Source organism: Diabrotica virgifera, chromosome 2 (genome assembly GCF_917563875.1).
Source record: "Diabrotica virgifera virgifera chromosome 2, PGI_DIABVI_V3a".
NCBI classification, from domain to species: domain Eukaryota; kingdom Metazoa; phylum Arthropoda; class Insecta; order Coleoptera; family Chrysomelidae; genus Diabrotica; species Diabrotica virgifera.
The window spans coordinates 243,096,742-243,121,607 of record NC_065444.1 but is presented as its reverse complement, the minus strand read 5'-3'; the positions used below and the strand labels follow the sequence as shown (position 1 = coordinate 243,121,607).

General features: G+C 33.2%; 1 protein-coding gene across 5 annotated transcripts in view; it reads left to right on the top strand.

The window, feature by feature from the left end:
- LOC114335486 (EGFR adapter protein-like) overlaps positions 1 to 24,866 on the top strand; it is a 1,026,571-nt gene that overhangs the window by 905,901 nt on the left and 95,804 nt on the right. Inside the window, exon 1 of one of the 5 annotated variants that reach the window (XM_050644411.1) lies at positions 18,233 to 18,260. The exons of the other annotated variants lie outside the window; for them this stretch is intronic. Coding sequence (XP_050500368.1) covers positions 18,237 to 18,260 — 24 coding nt within the window. The 5' untranslated portion in view covers positions 18,233 to 18,236. Of the gene's footprint in view, positions 1 to 18,232; positions 18,261 to 24,866 lie in introns of those variants that run through there. 5 annotated transcript variants of the gene reach the window in all.

Sequence of the window (24,866 nt, the reverse complement as noted above, 5' to 3'; positions counted from 1 at the left end):
GAAATACTCATTCAGTTTCGACCAATCCTGTATACTAAAATTAAACCATTTAGCTATATTAATAATTTTAAAAATAATTTGAACATAAATAGATTTCTTATAACTTATAGATTCTTATAAAAATTGAATATGGCTGAATGCTTCTTTGAAGTCGACTAAAACTTACTAATTCTGTATTGTTTAAAAACTACTTTTGTTGAAAATTATTTTTGCGTCATCATCACTCACTTTCATAATATTGCCTCAAATTCCACTGTGTAAAGTGTAATTACAAAACAGTGTAATCATAACAGTCATTTATTTACTCTCAAGAGTTTCAAGTTCAGGCACTAAAGTGTAAAATATTATAACAGCTGATACTTGGGTTGCAGATCACTTAATACTTTTATCTAAATAATTATGATCTAAATACCTATTCCACAAAATATAATCAAACAACTGCCTCATCCCTCATCAACAAACGAAAGAAGTTTGAAAAAAGAAAAATCGCATTCCATATATCCTGAAAATTCTTGGAATACAGGCAATACAGCTTGATGCAAAATATGCAACAATGCCGAGAATGTAGCACATAATAAACACATGTTCAAGGACTCATTCCGACATTTTTATGGTAAAACAGAATTGAATAAGAATACCAAGAACTAAATGCAGAAGAGCAAATAGGTTTTCTGGCAGACAGATCAATTACGAAAAATTGCGCTATACCAAAAAAAATTATAACTGGTGTTTGGCAACATCAGAAAGACGTATATTACAGTGCCGCTTCTGGATACACGACAATTAGACCGAAAGCACTAGACCGAACTCATTGGACCGAAAAGCACTTTACTGAAACCTCACTAGGCCGAACAGTATTTAGACCGAAATGGTACATAAATTAAAACAGATTGCAGTAAATTATGCTGATTTTGTATATCTGTCTTTTTGTTTATTGTGTTTTTTTGTATTATTTTATATAGACTAATACTGTACTGTACAGTCTGATATGAACTAATTTTCATCCGTTAAACAAATTAGTGAAGGTAAAAATAAATGAAGGCTAGAGTGACGTTAACACCATTTTGACTATTTCTAATAACTATCCAAATAACATTTAATTGTAATTACATTTGTCTTATCTCTTTTACTGCGACAACTAAAAAGAAATTGAGGGTAAATTTTATTTGCTTCTAATTGGAATTTAAAGATTAGGACAACAACCATTATGGATAAAGGGTGAAGGGAGGTTGGTGTTACCCTTGCTCAGATTACAATCCTGTTTGAGCACCCTGTATTATGTACTTAATGCTTTTCGGTCTCCTGCTTTTCGGCCTCCTACTGTTCGGTCTAGTGAGGTTTCGGTAAAGTGCTTTTCGGTCTAATGAGTTCGGTCTACTGCTTTCGGTCTAATGATTTTGGTCTCTTTACAGTAAACCCCGCTTCTGGATTGAGCTTGGAATGGAAATTTATCTTTTGTGATGAGCTTGGTGAATTAGTTGGTTTCCTGTTGTATAGGCATACTTAATTTGTTACACATCCATGTTTTTTTATATCGTCTGTCGTCCTATTTTTCTCTTTACTTCTAATATTGCTCGAAGTTACAAGGAAAAAAAATCGGACTCAGAAAGATTAGAAGCACTCAAGCACCCTGCATTTTTCTCAAAGTCCATTTCGTGTGTGGCATAAACTAAGGACTCTATTTATCCGCAAACAATTAAAATCAAGTGGATTCTAATCAAGACTTCTAGGTGGCCATTTAAAATCACTTCCTCTACCGATTCATCGTTGAAATGTGTCATTGAAATGGTTTCCTTCCATAAAGGTTCAAGCATAAACCACTTGTGTCTTCTTACAATTGTTGAAAGAGTAATCCAAGACATCATTAAAAGTCATCATCATCATCAATGGCGCTACAACTCTTCGTGAGTCTTTGCCGTGTTTACTATTGCCTTCCATGTTTGTCGGTCCTGTGCCACTAATTCCCATTCTCGCACTCCCATTTTCTCTATCTTCTTTGACTGCATCTTTCCAGCTTTTTCTAGGCCGCCCTACAGACCTTCTTCCATCTGGCCTTTCCCAGAACACATTGTTTATAAGGCGATTGTCGTTACTGCGTATCACATGCCCTGCCCATCTGAGTCTATTAGCCTTTATATATCTGACTAGATTTTCTTTTCCGAATAGAGACTCTAGCTCGTTATTGTATCTGCGCCTCCATTCGTTTGACACACTGTCTCTGCAAGGGCCATATATCATTCGAAGGATTTTACGTTCCCACACCAGCAATTTATTTACTTCTATTTTTGTTAGCGTCCATGTTTCGCTTCCATACGCGACTGCTGGTCGTATTATGGTCTTATATGTCTGGATTGCTGCACCTCGTGAAAGAAGTTTTGACTTCATTAGATGTTTCATTGCACAGAAAGATCTGTTTGCTGCCATTATTCGCGTTTCAACTTCCGAACTAATTTGTTGTCATTTGTGATTGTTGCTCCTAGATATTTAAAGTCGTTAACCACTTCGAAGTTATGATCGTGTATAGTAATATTTTGCCTTATTCGCCGTCGTTCTTGTTTTGAGACAACCATGTATTTTGTTTTGTCTTCATTTATTTTTAGACCGATTTTTAATGCAGCTTCTTCAAAGCTATATACTACTAAATATATTACTAAAAGTTTCTTCTTGACTGGCTTTACAACTCGGGGTGAGTCTTCGCTGCATCCACTATGACCCTCCATCGTCTGCGATCTTGCGCTTCGATTTGCCATTGTTGTACCCCAATCCTAGATAGATCGGTTTCAACATCATCCTTCCATCTTTTTCTGGGACGGCCCACTGATCTTCTACCGTCTGGTCTCCCGAAGAACACTGTCTTTAGCACTCTGTCTTCCTCTGATCTTACTACATGACCTGCCCATCTTATCCGATTAGCTTTTATATGTCTGACGATGTTTTCAGTACCATATAGAGTCACCAATTCAGCATTGCGGCGCCTTCTCCACTCTCCTGTCAATTCATCTCTTTGAGGACCAAATATCATTCTGAGGACTTTCCTTTCAAATATCAGCAATTTATTTATTTCTCGCTGATGTAGAGTCCATGTTTCACTCCCATATGTAACAACTGGGCGAATAATTGACATGTACAGTCTTAATTTAGATTGTCTTTTCAGCAGCTTAGATCTTAATAATGATGATAGGGAGTATAATGCTCTATTTCCCGCAGCTATTCTTGCTGAGACCTCTTTTTCTATGTGATTGTCCTCTGTGATTACTGCTCCCAGATATTTAAACTCTTTTACTACTTCAAAGTTGTGGTCATTAATATTTACGTTCTGCCTAACTCTTGGTCTTGGATTTTTGGTCACCAGCATATATTTCGTCTTCTCTTCATTTATTCGAAGGCCCAGGTTACCTGTTTCCTCCTCGAGCTGTGAAAACACCTCTCTTACGTCTCTTGTAGAATGAGCGACTGCATCTAGATCATCGGCAAAGGCCAACAATAGTTTTGATCCTCGATTTGCGAATCCCCCTGTTAGTTCAGACGATATTTTACTTATTGCGTATTCTAAAGCCAAATTGAATAGCAATGGTGATAAAGGGTCTCCTTGTCTAAGCCCTGATGTTATACTAAATGGCATCGATGTTCTGTTTCCTATCTTTACCTGTGCATATGAGTCTGCCACGCACATTTGAGTGAGCTGCACTAATTTTCTTGGTATTCCCATTTCTAGCATTGCTAGCCATAGTCTGCTTCTTTTTATCGAGTCATATGCTTGCTGGAAATCTACGAAGATTTGGTGTACATCTCGGTTAAATTCCCAGTTTTTTTCTAATATTTGACGGATGGTAAATATTTGATCTATTGTTGACCTTCCACTTCGAAAGCCGCATTGGTAGTCGCCTAGAATATCTTCCGAATACGGAGTGAGTCTCTTTAGTAAGATAATTGATAGAATCTTATACGCTGTACTAATAAGCGATATGCCTCTGTAGTTTCGGAATTGCTCTTTATTTCCCTTCTTATGTATGGGTATTATAACGCTTCCATTCCATTCTCTAGGCATTTTCTGCTGTTGCCATACTCTGAGAATAATGTCATACAATTTTTGATGTAAAACGTTTCCTCCTTTTTTTATCAATTCTCCATTTATACCACCATTTCCTGGTGCCTTGTGATCTTTAAGAGATGCTATTGCATTTTTTACTTCTTGGAGTGTTGTTGGTGGTATTTCCTGATCTGCAGAATGAAATGTAGTCTCTGATTCCTCCATCTCACTTTCAATATTTAGTAAATTCCGAAAGTATTCCTTCCATCGCTCTACGATTTCTGTAAATTAATTTCTGATTACTAAAAGTAGTTTGTAAAAAATAATAATCAGTATTTAATAGCATGCGGGTTTTTTTTCTTCATATAAAACAGTGATGGCTGTAAAAGTATTTCTAAAAGACAATTCAAATATGACTTTAAACAATAACTTTAAAAGATCCAAAAGTTACTGCATAAAGTACAGTTATCAGAGATTTGATCTTTAACAATGATAAAATTGGAATGTTAAATCAATTCTGATATTTATTAAGTTTATTATTACTTTTCTTATCAAACAGACAGGATAGAAACAAAATAAGCTGGAGAGAAATACTCGATGGCGATGGGAGAAAGGAATTTGTAGATAGCAAGTAGTGTTTTAAAACTAATGATGCCGCTAATCTTTAAAAATCGAAGCATCTATTAGGCACACTTTATTTGCTCAGTTTTTCTTTTAAAATAAACAACAGTAAATTTCGCCCATGAAAGATCGGAATACAGAATCATTTTTATCTGCAAAACTCTGGTACATGCACCGAATCCTCCAAATAACTTTTTAAATATATATCTCCAGCTTGGATTCCCGCGTATGCAAAAAGCAGACTTGACGTGGAAGTTTGTTCGCGTTCAAACTTCCACGAAGTTGCCGGTCGTTCGATCCAACTTTGTAGATTGAAATGATATTGGACAGTTACATCTATGTTCTATTAGTCGATGTTTTTGAGGTCGACGTTTCTTATCTCTTTTTATGACTCGCGGTGTAATGAAGTAATTCCCGTAGCAAGATCTGCTTCGAAATATAGTTCCAACTTTTAATTAACTGTTTGGATTTCTAGAGATACTTCATTTTGTACAAAATTTTGTACAAAAATGAATCGTGAACTTTTCTAGTTGATAATATCTTGTAACATTCGAACTACCAGAGAAAGTTGGAGGTTAATGTATAACAGTAAAACTCCAACTATGGGAGCCGATTGTTAAGGCTTCATCTACTAGCTCAATCAGTCAGGTGTAAGTTCGTCTCATATTAATTGAAAAAGTGAATTGACAAATAAAACATGAAATTAACTAATTATTACCAGAGAACGGCAGTTCTCGCCAGTGGTGCACACCCATCCACACCCCGTTTACACGCGACACTATATATACACGAAATTTTCGATTTTCTAAATCTGACTGAATTGAAATTAAGCCAACCCTCATCTTAAAGTTCTGGAAAAGACTCACCACCCATTCATATGTCAACCATCCATTTTGATCCAAGGGTGTGGATTTTACGGCCCTTCCTATTTAGGGTCTGTTTTCGTTCTCGTCCCCAAAACTCCCAAAAACTTCGAAAATTTAAGTCCGACCTTTGCGGCTTCTAATATTACTGATCATTACCTTTCTAACGCATGTCTAATTTTGAAAATCGTTATACCATTCAAAAGTTACCGAGCTCAGAAATATGACTCAATTTCTATTTAAAAAAGGGAAATGTTTGTGGATATGCAATATGTGTGTGGAAAAGTTAAACCGATCTGAATTTTTTTTCTGTGTTTGAAGAGGGGGCAGGGCCGATTCAGAACCGGTGTAGTTTCTGACTTTTGACCACCCATAACCCAGCTATTATAGGACTTGGTAGGTACAAAACGGTGTATTTTTTGGGGTATATATCTTCGGTTCAAGAAGAGACAGGAGAACTGCAAATACAGCAGATCAATACTGTTGAGTTAAGCTTTCAAATGGTGTCTTAAGCCGTCAGGATCAGACATACACACGGCTCAGTATAGCCGAAAAACTGAAAAACTAAACTTTGAAAATTTTGGATTTTTCAATCTACGAATTGCGCCGATAACTGAGCATTTGTAGAAGGACTCTAGACGAATCTAACGGTGTATACCTCATATTCGGGAAAACTTGAATTTTTAAGTTATAAGCTTCATAAATATGATCAAATCTATTTCCTATGGGAAAAACGGTTTTTCAAGCTCAACAATTCCTGTAATAGCTTCAGTTTTATCATAGGTACTTGACCTTAGATGCATCAGATACTACTTGTCAATACGTTTCAAACTCATGTTTAGTGATCAAAATCGATTAAGCCGTTTAGAAGTTATTAAGCTACAAAAGTATAATCCAATTAAGGTTTATGTAGTTTATGTAGGGATTATTCCCGAAATGGTTTATGTAGTTGTAGCTGTTACGATGCTAAATTTGATCTGGCAATGGGCAATCCGAGTTCATTTACCGGCCATCCCAATATTTTTTTCAATCTATTTTGAATAGAAAAAAAATCTAGTGTACATTCGATGGACACTAGATCATTTGGGAGATAATGCGACAAAGGCGACCATTTATAAAGCTTAACGTGTAATCGAGAAAAATTGCATTCAACTTTATACATTTAATTTATTAATAACTTTGAAAGAAAAACTCCTGATAGTCCAGGGTAGTAAAGTTTTTTCCATGACACTTGAACAGCCAGGGTACTGAAGCATTTTTTCGACAGGTAATACCTATAAGAGCAAATTGTAACTATTTCCTGCCTAGGATCTGGCGGCCATTTTTATTTATAAACAATTAAGTGTAAAAAAATGGCATTTTTCACTTTTTTTTTCAAATCAATGGAAAACAGGGAAACTTATGGTTTTTGTAGTACAAATATCTTCGATATCATGGAAAAAGTTTTAAAATGACGTATTACAAAGTTTGATATACTCATTTATTGTTAATATAATTGCGAAAAAAGGTCGGAATTGCAAAAAAAAATATTTTCGTAATAACTGTTGCAAAAATTAGTGTACAGCTTTGAAATTTTTGTCAAATAAGGGTTCTTTGGTGCTTAATATGTGATAAAAATTTCAAAGCGATTCATTCAGTTGTTTAAATTTTATTCAAATTGTGTATCCCAGAGAGCATTTTTTTGCAATAACATAAGTCAGAAGAAAATGACGTTAGAACCGTTCCACAGGTGTTGAATGAAAGAGCATGAGCTATGTTTTCAACTTGGTTTAAAAAATGCGAATAAAAATGGCATTTATTAGTAATAAATAATTATGCAAAAGTATCGTAAATCTTTCCTTATAAACTTTTTATTTTGTTATATAAGAAATTATACATGTTTATTACATTTTTTTATCAATTATGATATAAATAACATTACTTGGTAGTTGTGCACTTAAAACAGGGTAAAAAAGTTATTTTTTTTGGAAAAAGTTATTCAAAACGTTTACAAAGAAAAATTGACGATACTTTTGCATAATTATTTATTACTAATAAATGCATTTTTTATTCACTTTTTTAAACCACGTTGAAAATGTAGCTCATATTCTTTCCTTTGACACCTGTGGAATGGTTCTAAAGTCATTTTTTTCTGACTGATGTTATCGCAAAAAATGCTCTCTGGGATAAACAATTTGAATAAAATTTAAACAATTCAATGAATCGCTTTGAAATTTTTATCACATATTAAGCACCAAAGAATTCTCATTTAACAAAAATTTCAAAGCTGTACACTAATTTTTACAACAGTTATTGAGAAAATATTTTTTGGCAATTCCGACCTTTTTTCGCAATTATATTAACAATGAATCTCGAAGATATTTTGTACTCAAAAAATCATAAGTTTCACTGTTTTCCGTTGATTTGAAAAAAAGGGGAAAATGCCATTTTCTGACAGTTAATTGTTATAAATAAAAATGACCGCCAGATCCTACGCAGGAAATAGTTATAATTTGTTCTTATAGGTATTACCTGTCGAAAAAACGCTTCAGTACCCTGGGCTGCTGAAGTGTCACGAACAGGGTATATTTTTGTCTTATTACCCTGGCCTAATAGTAGCGCCGTAAAATGCATACCTATGAGCAAGCCTTAACGGCTCTCTAATGCCATAGTTTGTTTTCTTTGTGCAACTACCATAAAAGAAATCAATACTTATCTAACTCGACACATCATAAAATTCCGAAGATTCCTTTAATGTTTTTTTTTCGTCACCTTGTACGTAATCTTGCAAGATCATCGGCACGAGTGCGATAAAACAAAGAACACGCACCGAGAAAAAGAACAAAAAATGAAAAATCTGTTGTGTTATTATTATTATTTTAATCTGATGATCAGCAAGACCCTATCTTTTTGCTCTTCGGATATGTCGTGCTAAAAGGCGTGGACGACAACATTCTTTGAATTCCAGCGGCGAGTGTCTACAATGCGGTAGTCATAAATTTTCTACGTTGTCAATTCGAAATTCTAACCAATTGTCGAAATTTTATCTATCTTGTGAGGTCGTGAATTTTATTATTTCTTCATCACGATTTTTTTTTTGTTTTACATGTAAATATCCAATACTCGGATATTACCAGAATCGAAATATCACTTAAGGCTTTAATAACATGGAGACCAATTTTATGTAATAGAAACCTGTCAATGCATATTCGCAAGAAAGTCCTGAAATTTTACGTGTGTTGCATCCTTATTATATGGTTGTGAGAAATGGACCAGATCAACTGCATATTGATATCCTTAAAATAATAGAAAATTAGTACATGGATGTGCTCTTAAAGCTATTTAATGAAATTTATCAGTCGGGTGACATATCCAATGAATGGTTGACCTCAACATTTATTTCATCATCATCATCATCATCATTCTCTTTGCCTTATCCCTATGCGGGGTCGGCTTCCCTAATTGCATTTCTCCACACAATTCTATCTTGGGTCATATCAATGTTAATCCCCTTTACCAACATGTCCTGCCTTATCGTCTCCCCCAGGTCTTCTTTGGTCTTCCTCTCCTACTCCTTCCAGGAATCTGCACTTCAGCTATTCTTCGTATTGGGTGATTAACATCTCGACGTTGAACATGACCAAACCATCTTAACCTATGCTCTCTCATTTTGGCATCAATTGGTGCCACACCTAGACTTCCCCTAATATACTCATTTCTAATTTTATCCTTCTTTGTCACTCCACTCATCCATCTAAGCATTCTCATTTCCGCCACATGCATTCGTTGTTCCTCTTTCTTTTTCACTGCCCAACATTCAGTTCCGTGCATCATAGCCGGTCTTATGGCTGTTTTATAGAATTTTCCCTTCAACTTCATTGGAATTTTTCTGTCACACAACACACCACTCGCTTCTTTCCACTTCATTCATCCAGCCCTAATTCTACTGCATGCATCTCCATCTATTTCTCCATTACTCTGTAATACCGATCCTAGGTACTTAAAACTATTGCTTTTCACAATAATTTCACCATCCAAAGATACCATTTTATTTGTAGTAACTCCATCTTTAAATGAACATTCCAAATACTCTGTTTTTGTCCTACTAAGTTTTAAACCTTTTTCCTCCAGAGCTTGTCTCCACTGTTCCAGTTTTTGTTCTAAGTCTCTTTCACTATTTCCTATTAACACTACATCATCAGCATACATTAGGCACCATGGAATACTACCCTGTAGTTTCGATGTTATCTGGTCCAAAACTAATGAGAATAAATAAGGACTAAGCACCGAGCCTTGGTGCAATCCTACTTTCACCTGAAATTTATCAGTCTCTCCCACACCTGTCCTAACACTAGTCGTTACTCCCTCATACATATCTCTCACAATCTTTACATATTCGCCAGGGACTCCTTTCTTATTGAGAGCCCACCACAGAATCTCTCGAGGAACTCTATCATATGCTTTCTCAAGATCAATGAATACCATATGAGCGTTGGTCTCTTTATTCCTGTATTTTTCCATCAGCTGCCTTACAATGAAAATTGCATCTGTTGTTGATCTGCCCTGCATAAAGCCAAATTGATTATCGGATATTTCGGTTTCTTCACGTATCCGTCTTCACCTCAACATTTATTTGTCTCCCAAAAAATAAAAATGCTAGAGAATGCAGCGACCACCGCACTATAAGCCTGATGTCTCTCACATTTAAAATGTTTTTAAATATCATTCATAAACGGATTTACCAAACACTTGATACGGATATCGAAGAAACCCAATTTGGATTCCGTAGAGGCATAGGTACCCGTGAAGCTCTCTTTACATTCAACGTACTAATCCAGAGATGCTTGGATGTGAACCAGGATATGTACGTCTACTTCATAGATTACAACAAGGCTTTCGATAAAGTCCGCCACAAAGAGCTAATGGACGTCCTCAAAGCAAACAAAGCAATACAAGATCTTCGAATTATAACAAATCTATATTATAAACAGCAGGCACACATACGCATTAACGAATACACATCAGAAGAGTTCGAAATTAAAAGAGGAGTGCGACAGGTATGTGTATTATCACCACTACTCACTATGCTTCAATGCATACTCTGAAGAAATTATGAAAAGAGCTCTTGAGGGAGAAACAGCAGGAATAAAGGTCAATGGAACGCCAATTAACATTAGATACGTGTACGATATTGTCATAATAGCAGACAACCTCTAAGACCTCCAAAAGCTAATGAACAAGATAGTTGAGTATGGAGAAGAATATGGATTATCAACAAACATCAAGAAAGCTAAATTTATGAGGATATCAAAAACCCAAAATAATGATGAAAGCCTGACAATAATCGGTAAAACTTTGGAACAAGTTGAAAACTACAACTATCTTGGCCCAATAATTAATCACACAAACGATTACTCCAAAGAAATCAAAGTTAGAATAGAGAAAGCACGAACAAACTTCAATAAAATGAGAAAGGTACTTTGTGCAAGAGAACTGAAATTAGTCTTGAGAGTTATATTTTCTATGCTTTACGGGATAAAATCATGGACACTTAACGCGTCGACTACTAAAAAGTTGGAAGAATTGAACTGTGGGTATATAGAAGAATCCTGAAGATATCATGGACCGAGCATGTAACAAACAACGAAGTCATGAGAAGTCATGAGAGATACAACATACTTCAATTAATTATACAAGGCAAAATCCATGGCAAGGGAAGTGAAGGAAGGAGAAGAATCTCATGGTTGCGTAGCTTACAGGAATGGTAACGATGTTGAATTAATTTAATATTTTCAAAATGTAGAATTAATTAAAGAACAATTTAAATGTAAAATTTAATAGTTCAGAGAAATAAGGAAAAAAATATCGTGTTGGTGACACAACCCCCTCCAGGCCGAAACCAAATTTTTTGAGTAGTATGGACATCTATAATATTAACTTATATGTTTCCTGCAGCCGATTTTGATGATATACATAGCTATAAACAAATGAAGATCAAAAAACCGTAAATTTTTGCTTTTTTCGTCTATAACCAAAAAGTTAAGTATTTTAAACAAATTTTAGAGTGAGAAACTCATATATAGTATAAAAAACTTCAATATGGCGTTCGCTGAATATGTCTATCCTTATTGGTTGCTTAGAAAATTGCAAAATAAATAATAAATTTTGAGTTTTTATAAATATTCATAACTTATGTAAAAATTAACTTAGAACGTTCTGATAACACGAATTGCTGAGACTTGTGGTTCTTAAATTATATTTTAAATTTCAAAGCAATTGGTCAAATAGTTTAAAAGTTATTTAATTTGTTTATCCCAAATTAATTTTTTTTGCAACGCTATAAGTCAGAAAATGGTGAAGTTACGCTAATACTTTGGATAGTTTATGAAAGAAGAAGATTTATACTATTAATCTGATTAAAAGAAATGACAAAAAATAATTGTAAATACTGCAAAATTATTTTGCAAAAATATGGTAATTAAAAAAAGGGGGGGCTAACTTCGTCCCTAATTGCCCTAGGACAATTGTTTTCCTTTCTAAATGTGTATAAAAATTCAGTCTTTCCAAATCTGAAAAAATAATTTTTCTACGGGAAACGGTTAAAAAGTTATTCTAATTGTTTATAAGTAAGCAAAAATTCGACGTGTTTTTGCAAAATAATTTTACACTGTTATAAATTACTTTTTGTCATTTTTTTTAATTATGTCAATAGTATAAATTTTCTTCTTCCATAAACTGTCAGAAGTCTTACTGTAACCTCATAATTTTCTGACTTATAGTGTTGCAAAAAAAAATGAATTTGGGATAAACAAATTAAATAACTTTTAAACTATTTGACCAATTGCTTTGAAATTTAAAATATAATTTAAGAACCACAAGTCTCAGCAAATCGTGTAATAAGAAGGTTGTAAGTTAATTTTTACATAAGTTATGAATATTTATAAAAACTCAAAATTTTATGATTTATTTTGCAATTTTCTAAGCAACCAATAAGGATAGACATATTCAGCGAACGCCATATTGAATTTTTTAGACGATTTATGAGTGTCTTACTCTCAGATTTGTTTAAAATGCTTAACTTTTTGGTTATAGACGAAAAAAGTGAAAATTTACCGTTTTTTGATCTTCATTTGTTTATAACTATGTATATCATTAAGATCGACTGCAGGAAACATAAAGGTTATTAATATAGATGTCCATACTACTCAAAAAATTTGGTTTCGGCCTGGAGGGGGATGTGTCACGAGAAAAATCTTATTTCTCTGGACTATAACGGGTACAAATTAAACTATGGTTTTTAGTTCAGTAAATATAAGACGATGTATGCCAAATGCCAGATAAGAGTGCCGCAGAATTAATTAAAAATAAAAATAACTGGCAACACTGATCAATATTTTGTGACTGCCGTCGTGTAGCATTGTTGTATGAGGACGGCGCGCTTACAGGTAGCTGGAGGAAACTATACACAAAAGAGAAACCAAAAAGAGACACTACTCTCAAAAACTTGCCACCCACTCGGTATACGCGCGTAGGGGCGATTGGGTTTAAAATAAAGTTTAATTATTGAGTTTAGATTATATCGTAATATTTATATCCTATAGATATATTTATTGGGTGGTGCCACTATAGTATGCGATCTTCCCCAATGATGCGGTCTACCTATGCATATATATTATAGTGCGTAGAATAAGCTAACTTTGTGGCTTATTCCCAACTGAAACACGTTAACGGACAGTGCGTCAAATGTATAAGCAAGTGTTGTGACACTATATGTATTTTGCAAAGTAGAATACGGAAATTGCTGAATTTATTTTAGCGCTTATAGTTTATGGAAATAATAAGCTTTTTAACATTTTTTGTTTGTGGACGACGACCATGGACATCGTGTCACATTTAATACGCATCTGTAGATGTAATGTGACATTTTTTGATACCGACTTTTTGTCACAACTTTATTTTAAAAATGTCGTCTATAGACGTTGTGTCACATTACATCAATGGAAATTAAACGTTTATAGACGTTGTGTCCGTCAACGTGTTAAAATAATAATTCTTCTGATTTATGTTTTTTTCACTTTGTAAAGGTCTGTGCCGGTCGCCACTGTATACCTGTACGGCTATACACCATATTCTTTTCTCACAATTGTTTGCACACAATAATAAAAAACTTTACAAACTGAATAAAATGCATAAATCAGAAGAAATTATTATTCAAATTTTACAAGTTATACTTTGTCATTTTTGTCAAATTTTAGTTGGGAATAAGCCACGTAAGGCCTATTGACCTCCAACTGGATCGTTTTTAATTTTGTGAGACCATAGTAAGGACATGACAATTAGACCTGGATCCCGCGTACTAAAAAAATTTGATTAATAACAAGCTGAAAATGGCCTAGCCGGGTAAGTTGATGAAAAGTGCCCCCAACTCGATTCGAATTCGATATAGGTCACCGTTTAGCATATATAGTTAAACTAACTTTCTGAAATTTTTAGCCCCATAGGTGGTCATTTGACCCACCTAGAGCCTAATTAGGGTTTTTATGCTTTTATTTTTTATCTCAGCCGCATCGAGAACTAGCGAAAAACTTTAATCAAAAAAGTTGTAAGCTTTAAAAAATTCTGTCCGCAAATTTTTTTTTTAATTTTTGGCGGGAAATTTATATTTTAGAACGATTTTAAAATTTTAAATGAGTATAAAAAAATAACTAAGACATTCGTTTTCATGAAAAAAATATATACCGTGTATTTTTGCACCATGTTTCACCCTGAATTTTTTAAAAATTTTAAAATTGGTGAAACGCACCTTTAAAAATAAAAAAACCGCATTTTTTCGTTTTTTTTTTTTTTCGTTTTTTGATACAATTTTATGCATATTTTTCAAAAAAGGTAACACCGTCACTAGAATAGGTAAAAAACTGAAAAATAATTGGGGTTTGCTTAACAAACATTTTTTGTAACGCCATCCATTTTCAAGATACAGGGCGTTGAAGAAAACAAAATTTTACACATTTTTTACGATTTTGCCGACACTACTAGCAACATTGTAATAAAACTTGGCGGGTTTTAAGAGGTAGTTATTGTGCATGTTTTGCCATACAATTAAGGATTTGTTATTCATCATTGGCGCGCATAGGGGTAATGGTCTGAACTTTTCAAAGAAAAAAGATAGTACGCCACTGACATATTTCAAATTAACAATCGTTTTTGAATTCCTCATTCAATTTGTGACAAGAAATCTATCTTCCTATTTTTTCATATGACGCGCCATTTTTATTCCAAAAATAAAACATCTTAACCCTTACAAAGTATTCGAACTTCTAGTAGTTTCTACATCTACATCTACATAAACTCGTACATCCATTATAAAAACTAATTCGAATACTTTGGAAGTGTTAAGATATTTTATTTTTTGCAGCAAAACGGCGCGTCGTATGAAAAAATGAGAAGATAGTTTTTTTATCGCAAATTGAACGAAGAATTAAAAAATGATTGTTAATTTGAAATATGTCAAAGGCGTACTATCTTTTTTTCTTTGAAAAATTCAGACCATTACCCCTATGCGGGCCAATGATGAATATCAAATCCTTAATTGTATGTCAAAACATGCACAATAACTACCTCTTAAATCCCGCCAAGTTTTATTACAATGTTGCCAGTAGTTTCTGCAAAATCGTAAAAAATGTGTAAAAGTTTGTTTTCTTCAAGCCCTGTATCTTGAAAATGGATGGCGTTACAAAAAATTTTTATTAAGCAAACTCCAATTATTTTTTAATTTTTTACCTATTCTAGTGACGGTGTTACCTTTTTTGAAAAATATGTATAAAATTGTATCAAAAAACGAAAAAAAAACCGAAAAATGCGGTTTTTTATTTTTAAAGGTGCGTCTCACCAATTTAAAAAATTTGAAAAAATTCAGGGTGAAACATTGTGCAAAAATACACGTTATATATTTTTTTCGTGAAAACGAATGTCTTAGTTATTTTTTTATACTAATTTAAAATTTTAAAATCGTTCTAAAATTTAAATCTCCCGCCAAAAATTAAAAAAAAAATTGCGGACAGAACTTTTTAAAGCTTACAACTTTTTTATTTATAGTTTTTCGCTAGTTCTCGATGCGGCTGAGATTAAAAATCAAAGCATAAAAACCCTAATTAGGCTCTAGGTGGGTCACGACCACCTAGGGGGCTAAAAATTTCAGAAAGTTAGTTTCACTATATATGCTAAACGGTGACCTATATGGAAATCGAATCGAGTTGGGGGAACTTTTCATCATCTTACCCGGCTAGGCACTTTGTTAATAGCTTAACGGTGTCTAGTCGGACAAACTTTGATGTACGGGAACACTGGAATAGGGGAAGTTTTAACAAGTTGAAAATTTGGAACGTCACACTACGAAAACGTTCCACGTATTTTGTCGTACAGAACTTTCAATTGATTTGTTACCATTTCATTAAACTCTCATGCAAAAATCAAACTGGTGTTTATCACCAACTGGGCATTTTAATGAGTGGAACACGAAGAACATGTCAAATGACAGGAATTATATTGGTGGTAAAGAGCAGTCTAATTTTTGCAGGAGAGTTTAATGAAACGGTAATAAATTAGTTGGAAGTTCTGTCCGACAAAATACAATGGACGTTTTAGTAATCTGACGTCCCAAATTTTTAAACTGTTCCACAATTAAAACTTCCCGTGTTCCATTGTTCGCGTACATCAACGTTTGTCCGACTACACACCGTTAAGCTATTAACAAATTTTCAGGTTGCTATTAATCAACTTTTTTTGGTACGCGGGATCCAGGCCTAAATGTTACACAACTCTATTTTTCATACTTAATACTGAGTTGGTTTTCATCTTAGTTTTATTTATGTACTGAAAAGCAATTAATAAACCTGTTACTACACATAGGCTTGCTTTACTCTTCTGTTAAATCTTTGAAAATTGTTTGTATCACGGTACACCATAATGTCGAGAAGTAGTATGTAGTTGTTTTTTTTTTTTTCGAATTATACTGTAAATTGAAAGTCATGGTAATGAGTGTTAAAAATGTGTAGTATGTTCATGATATTGTCTTTTGGTAGTGCAAGAATTATACACATAGTTTCAAAAGATATGCATCACCCCTCGTATTCACGATGTTTACGCTTTTATAAATCCGTATCTTTACCACATATTTACTGGGCCTTTTTTATAAAAAATATACTATTTTTGGTTTTTTATTTTATTTTATTACCCATTTAATTGACCTGATTTTGCCAAGGTGTAAACATTTGAAAAATTTATTCTGGTGGAATTTTTGAAAACGTGATTAAAAATGAATCGTACTTTAATTTCTGAGTTGGATCGTATAAGAATTATCGATTTAGTGGAAGAAGGCCATTCACAGAGGTTCGTGGCGGAAAGAGTGGGTGTTTCTCAGAGTAATGTCTCACGGATATGGAATAGGTTCCTGGAGACAAACTCGATACGGAATAGAGCTCGGTCTGGTAAACCCCGAGTTACCAATGATCGACAGAATAGATATATCAGAATTTCCATCTGTAGAAATTCTTCTATGTCTGTACCAGCCCTACAAAGACAATTCAGGCATGCTACAGGAGTCCGAGTATCGTTATCTGCAATAAGAAGAAGAATTTTAAACTCAGGTTTGAAGAGTCGTCGACCAATAAGAGTTCCTCAGCTACAACCTAGATATGTTTTGGACCGCCTCCAGTGGGCTTAAGAACACATACAGCTCCCCCAACAATTTTGGAATTTTGCCCGTTTTTCAGACGAGACCAGAATCTGTTTAAATAGTGATAACCGGTTAATTAGTGTGTGGCTAGTTGTGCAGCTCTTGTTGGCTCTTGCCACACACAAATTCGCCGGTTATCACTATTTAAACAGATTCTGGTCTAGTCTGAAAAAAGCGCAAAATTCCAAAATTGTTGGAGGAGCTGTGTGTGTTCTTGAGCCAACTTGAGGCGGTCCAAAACATGTCTAGGTTGTAGCTGAGGAAGTCTTATTGGTCGACGACTCCTCAAACCTAAGTCTAAAATTCTTCTTCCTATTGCAGACAACGATACTGGGACTCCTGTAACATGCCTGAATTCTCTTTGGAGGGCTGGTACAGACATAGAAGAATTTCTACGGATGAAAATTCTGATATATCTATTCTGTCGATCATTGGTAACTCGGGGTCTACCAGACCGAGCTCTATGCCGTATCGAGTTTGTCTCCAGGAACCTATTCCATATCCGTGAGACATCACTCTGAGAAACACCCACTCTTTCCACCACCAACCGCTGTGAATGGCCTTCTTCAACTAAATCGATAATTCTTATACGGTCCAACTCAGAAATTAAAGTACGATTAATTTTTAATCACGTTTTCAAAAATTTCACCAAATTAAATTTTTCAAATGCTTACACCTTGGCAAACCAGGTCAATTAAATGGGTATTCAAATAAAATAAAAAACCAAAAAGGGTATATTTTTTGTACAAAAAGGCCCATTAAATATATGATAAAGATACGGATTTATAAAAGCGTAAACATCGTGAATACGAGGGGTGATGCATAACTTTTGAAGCTATGTGTATTATCGTCTATGTATCTCTTTAAAAATGGAAAATTAAACGGTTGTTTTGTTCCAAAGATTTACCATTGGATCTGTTTCTTATTCTAAATGTTAGAAATACAATAAAATATATGTTATAAATTTTTAATTTTTTATTTATGTACTTCCTTTGTTACAGGTATGTCCATGTTTTCAAGACATTCGAAATGGGTAAGAATATAATAAAAATCTATCAGACGCTATTTAAATGAAGTCATATAATTGTGAAATTTTTGTTATTACTTTTAAAGCAAGTTAAAGAAAATTCTTGGTAACAACTAAAAAAACTACTATTTGCTATTTTTTGTTGCTTAGAACTTCAAATTTAATTATGATTATCTCGTTTTCTTGCTTTTCTTTTTCTTCATTTTAGTGATTATATATTTGTTACCTGTTGCATTATTTGTAGATGATTATTATATGTAGAGTATTTTTCACTTGCTACTTCGACGTATTATATGTGTTTTTATTTCTTCATAACTCCAAACTTTTATTATTCTACCTTACTTTCAAATTGTCAAGCAATATTTTTTAATCTGATAGTCAACCAGTATATGAGTATCAAATGTTAAAATCCAACTTCTATGACTTTGCCCAAGCTTTAATCAAATATTTTGCTTTACAATACAAAATGTTTGTAATGGAATAATAAATAAAATTAGAAAAACTGCAGGAATACCATCTAAAAATACTATTGGCCATCTATATAGTTTTACCCCACTTGCCCGCGAATTATCTATCAAACTAGATCATTTCCATAACCATTGCCGTAAAATTGAATTTAAAAAGTCTTTTGGTACCTTTTTCTTTTATAAACTCAACAAAATAATCCAATTTTTCGGAGAAGATATATTAGAATTCTGTCTACAATTCTTGTTAAGGTCAGGTCTCTGTATTCAATATAGTTGCAGTTTACAAATACATAAATTGATAATTTTTAATGCAGTTCGAGAAATCCAATAACAGAGTAACTAAACATTTTCAATTTTGAGTAAAATTTGTACTTGCCTCTACATTTTTTGTATCTCGGAGGTGAAGACATAGATATAGAGTCTAAAACGAAGTAGAATATCGAAAAGTTCAGGTTGAAGAGTTTTTTGTTTCAACAGGATATCATTAAGAGAATAGCCACTAGAACTCTTCATGGAGCCATTCAAAACTACCCTCAATTTTGTGGTTAATGATTCTTCTATTATGTCAGAGTGGTGGAGTAGAAAGTATTTATTTTCTAAGTGCACATTTGTGAAGGAAATTGGAACCTTTTTGGCATGTAAAAGAGAAACATATTCATTGATGAATGTTTTGTATTGAGAGTATACATTTTCCTGCTTTAGGAGTTTATTTTCTAGATTAATAAACCTTTTCCTAGCCATATTGTAAGAGTTGCCTAAACTTTTATGTGCCGTTTGAGAAATGAGAGGAAGCTTTACCTGAAACCGACCAGAGGGTAATATTTGAGTTGTTTCAGCGAATATTTGTTCAGCCAGATCCTCAGAGGGAGTAGCCTTAACAGGGGCCTTAATAATCGAGCTTATCTTGCTCAAACGTGGACTGGATAAATAAAGAAACATTTGACTGTGAATGAGAAAACTGTGGGCGATAAATATCTTTATCGCTCACAGTTGCTATATAGTGAGTCTTTTAACTAAACGTATCAAACCATCCAATAATAGTTCTCTATATATCTGGCAAGAAGATCTATGTTTCCAGGGATAGAGCAGGAGGGGTCTGCGAGAGTAACTGTTACGCAGCGTAGAGAGAATATTAAATTTGCTTCTGTTTATGGATACCTGAGGGGGGTTATCAGGATGTCAGGTTAGATAAAATAGCACAGGAAATCTTAAGTCCATTACCATTTCTTTTGTATGGAACAATTTCTAAATCGACCATTTTGTTCGAGAATGAACTACGTTTAGAGATAATAGATATTTGTAATATTTGGCTGTATGGAGAGAGATTTAATTTTTGAACCAATTCTGTAGAGATGAATGACGAGAGCGTTGTCTAAGAGACATCTAGCGTGCATGGTTACGCCATTCTTTGAGTAAATCGTAACTAGAGCGGTTGTCAGTAGAACATCCCGCTTTACTGAGAGAGCAGAGAAAGAAGTCATCAAATTTGGGACCTGAGAGGTTTGAGATTCAAATAGAGAGAGAGAGAGAGAGAGAGAGAGAGAAAGAGAGAAAGAGAGAAAGAGAGAAAGAGAGAGAGAGAGAGAAAGAGAGAGAGAGAGAGAATTACATGGACCGGCTTCACCATCAGAAGTGTTTTTTACATTGCTAGGGGTTGAATGATTTTGTCTTTGAGAGGAGCTATTCCCCTGGTCCTTCCAGAAGAAGAGCTGTTCACCTGGTCATTTTGGAAGAGTGTGTGATGTCTTTTATTGCATATACTACATTAACGTTGAGACGAACAATTTTGAGAAAAATGTTTAGTATCTAGACAGTTGGGACATATTTTATTTTCATTAACAAATTTATACTTGTCCTGTAAGAGGAGAATAGCAAAATTTGTTCATGCTTGAGTATGATTTATTTGTACCATTTACCGAAGAGAAGAGAACCGTTGTAGACGGAGATTTAATAACTTTTTTATCATGATGATCTGAGGAGTTTAACTTTTCCATAATGTCGAATTTTTCTTTAAAAAATCAAAGACATGATTTTGCGTGGAGACATCTTTTGACCCTAATTCGTATTAAAACGACCCATGAGTGTTAAAATCCACTTTTTGCAAGAATATTTCTAAAGCACGAGATCCCAATACTCAACGAGTACATTCATATTTTTTAGCGCGAGTACGGTCAGGTTTGCGGTGACCAAAAGACTGTAAAAATTCTTGAAAACAGTTTTTAAATACAAATATAGTTTTACCCCACTTCTCCCCGAATGATATATCAAACTAGATCATTTCCATAACCATTGCCATAAAATTGAATTTAAAAAGTCTTTTGGTACCTTTTTCTTTCATAAACTCAACAAAATGATCCAATATTTCTGAGAAGATATATATTAGAATTTTGTCTACTCTTTGCACAATTCTTGTTAAGGTCAGGTCTCTGTATTCAATATAGTTCTAGTTTACAAATAAATTGAAAATTTTGAATGCAGTTCGAGAAATCCAATAACCGAGAAACTGAACATATTCAATTGTGAGTGAAATAAAATCATGGTCGCTTAATACACGAATTGATATACTTTAAGTCTCTGTCGTGATTCCTTCTAGCTTTTTTCTATGGTAATTGTGTCGTTTTAGACTTAGAGCCTTTTCAACTACACTGTAAAAATGTCAACTTAATAAAATCGAAAAAGGTTCTTTGTACCAGATGTTTTATTAGCCTTAAAAATACGATCGACTGAATATTTAATTGTAGGACGAAGCTAGTTAGTTAAATAAATTACGAACAGTGGAATAAAGTATAAAATGGCAAATGAAGATAATATGTATAGTTGGAAATTGTAGTGATTTGGAAAGAAGAAGGACTTACAAATTAAAGAAGAAATAGGAGAGAAGTATTTGAAGAGACAAAAAAAAGAATGGCTTAGCTCAGAAGGTGTTTAAAAAATTTAGACTTCGGCAATGAGAGATATTATATATAATAGTGAAACAGAAAGAGAAAGAGAACGCATTTACCACCCTACAAGACGGTAAAATTAGTAATATTTACTTTGTGACAAAATGGGTCAAAGCATATGTCCCGGAGAATAAAGACAACCAAAAAGGTTACATCCCCGCGGTAAAAATATTAGTAGGTTGGTTAATTCTCACAATGATAAAAATTAAAACGAGATACACAGAGATCACAGAGATACGAAAAAATGTTTAAATATGAAATTGTAGCTTATTTAATTCCCAAGAACACGGTTTGCATAAATTTTTTCTACGGCAAAAATTGATTCAGCTATTGACAATTAAAACTTGTAATAACATGCAAAAACCACCTTTACCAACCCTTTCAAAGTCACCTCTTTTTGCGACTGACGATTTTAAAAAGATGTAATATTAATACGCTTATAGATCTTGTAAAAATCTACAAAATTATTTTTCTATCAAACTTTCTAAGATAAAAAATAAACAAGTTACGGTTAAAAAATCAATATATATTTTTTTAAAAAAATAAGGAGAAATCCAATTGGAAGCATAATAATGTAAGTTAGAGGTATTTTTAGTCATTTGCCATATTCATTCTTCTTTATTTATGTATTATTAATGGATTCTAGAAGTTTGACTGGCTTAGAATGATTAGTTTTAAAAAAACTGGAGTTAAAAGCGAGTAACGAATTTTTGTAGTTTAGTAAAAAATGCCATTTTCTTCAGAATAGAAAGATTGGCATCAGAGATACGAAAACATGTTTAAATATGAAATTGTAGGTTATTTATTTCCCAAGAACTTGGTTTGAAAAAATTTTTTCTACGGCAAAAATTGAGTGCATCGTAAATGAGTATATCGAAAAACATTGATTTTTTCGATATGTAAAACTAACACTTTCGATAGCGAATAAATCGAAAACTATTAATTTTATCAAAAAAATGTATAGAATATATTTTGCTTAGAATAAACGTTTTTATTAACTTTTGAGGTCAAAATATAATAACAAATTTCCACCCCCGAGATGGGGTGGCAACCACCCCCATGGTAAAAGCCCCTTTCGGCCTCATATATATTTTGATCCTTGGACGATCCACTACTTATTCTCAAATTTTCAAGCAAATCAATCCATTCTGTAAAAATTGCGAGGTGAAAAGCTTCGGTTCCTGGACTAATATTATTATTATAGTCTTCGAAATCTCGAAGAAGTTTTTCTTCCTCCTCAGCTTTTCCCCTTTTGGGGATATAACCAGGCATTTGGGCAAAATAATTTTCAAAAGCATTATTTAAGCAATAAGCATTTTTATTCATGTGAGCATTTCGTATAGTAGGTAGAGGATCAAATATAAGGTCGATCTGCACCTATCTGTTTAATGAATAAAAATTATTGGATATTATATAATATTGTATGTTAAAAATTATAAAAAACAAGGGGTGCCAGATCTAATTTTGTAATGACTATAATTAATTAAGGGGGTAGGCGCAAAATCTTGGTCGTGCTATTTAAATGAATTCATTTTTTTTTTCGAATCCTGAGAAAACTAATGAAAACATAAACATAATGAAAGATTACAATGTAATAATGTCAGTATTACCGAGGACTCAAAGTCCCTTAGAATAAACAAAAAGTTTCTTTTGGATGAAATATTTAAAATTAAAAATATCACTAAATTTTCTCTTTTTTTCACCCCTGTAACTTATTAAAATAAACATGGTTTTCAGGGACTTTCAGCCCTCGGTAATAATGTAATCTTTCATTCTGCGTTTAGATTTTTCAAATATACTTATAAGTAAAAATACTTATTAGATTTCTCAGCATTTAAATAGCATTGGACAAAGTTTTTGCGCCTACCTCCTTAATAATTAAAAAATGACTTTTTTTATAAATTTAAATAGCTATTTGTATAACAAGGGAGGAAAGTGCTGCTTTTCCTCCCGAGAATGAAGCAGTAATCATTCAAGGGAGGAAAAGGCACTTTACTCCCATGTTATACATATGGTTTTTCCACCTTCCTCAAATAACAAGTCATTTATTCATTTTTACTTAATTTATTTATGTAACTAACCAACAAAATTTATTAGAACTAAAACTAACAAGTAGGTACAATATAACTGTCAACTGTCAAATATAAGTTAAATTATTAATGTAAACATTATTAATCAAAATAACAATTTACTGTTTTTTACCATACTGCAAAATACAGGGTGCTTTATAAATAAACGTTAAAATGTATAGATACTTACGTAATAGAAAATATATTGTACAGGGCGTCAATAAGTTATATTTCATGAATGAAATACCATGACGTCACTTTTACTTTTCCTCCCTAGGGTGGAAAATATTTTTCCTCCCTAGGGAGGAAAAGTACAACTTTGCTCCCTACAATCAGGTCCGGAAAAGTATACTTTCGGTAGAGGTAGGTGGAAAAACAATTTTCTCGACCCAAGCAGGTATTATTTGAGATTTTTTGAATATTTCTAAACAAAAAAGATGTTTTGTAAATTTTCTCTTAAGTTGTGTTGATCGTTTTCGAGTTATAAACAATTTAAAACTAAAAAAAGATTGAAAGATGACGGTTTGCAAAGCTCAAAAACACAAGTAAAAAATATTATTTTTGTAATCATTAAGTACCTAAATTCAAGTTCTTCTTCCGGAGGTTCAAGTATCAGGTCCGGATAAGAATTTTTGCGTTGTATGATTCTAAAATATATTTTTTTAATTGTTAATGAGGAAGGTTCCTTATACGATCGGGCTGCATTAACAACTAAAAAACAATGTTTTAAAATGAAATAAGTTTAAAATACTTATCAAGAACTGATAGAATAAGAAACTCTTACATGAAGTAAAAACCACTTCTATGTAATAGGTATATTTATTTTAAAAAATCCCAATGGATTTAATAAAATATGTCCAATTCAGAACGTTTTCGGACCTATCAGTCCATCATCAGTGAATCTAAAATATAATAAGTAATCCCACTATTAAAATTGAAAAGATAGTTGAAATTTTGAAAGTTAAAAATGTGGTTATGATTACTTACTCAAATACTTGCTAAATAGCCCCAGACTAAATTGCCCCAGACTTGGCAGTCAACGTTGGCCTAAGATGGTTGATTAAGTTTCTTGATAGAATTTCACCATGTTCCTGGAGATTATATCTTATAACATCGGCGTTAGTCTGATCAACA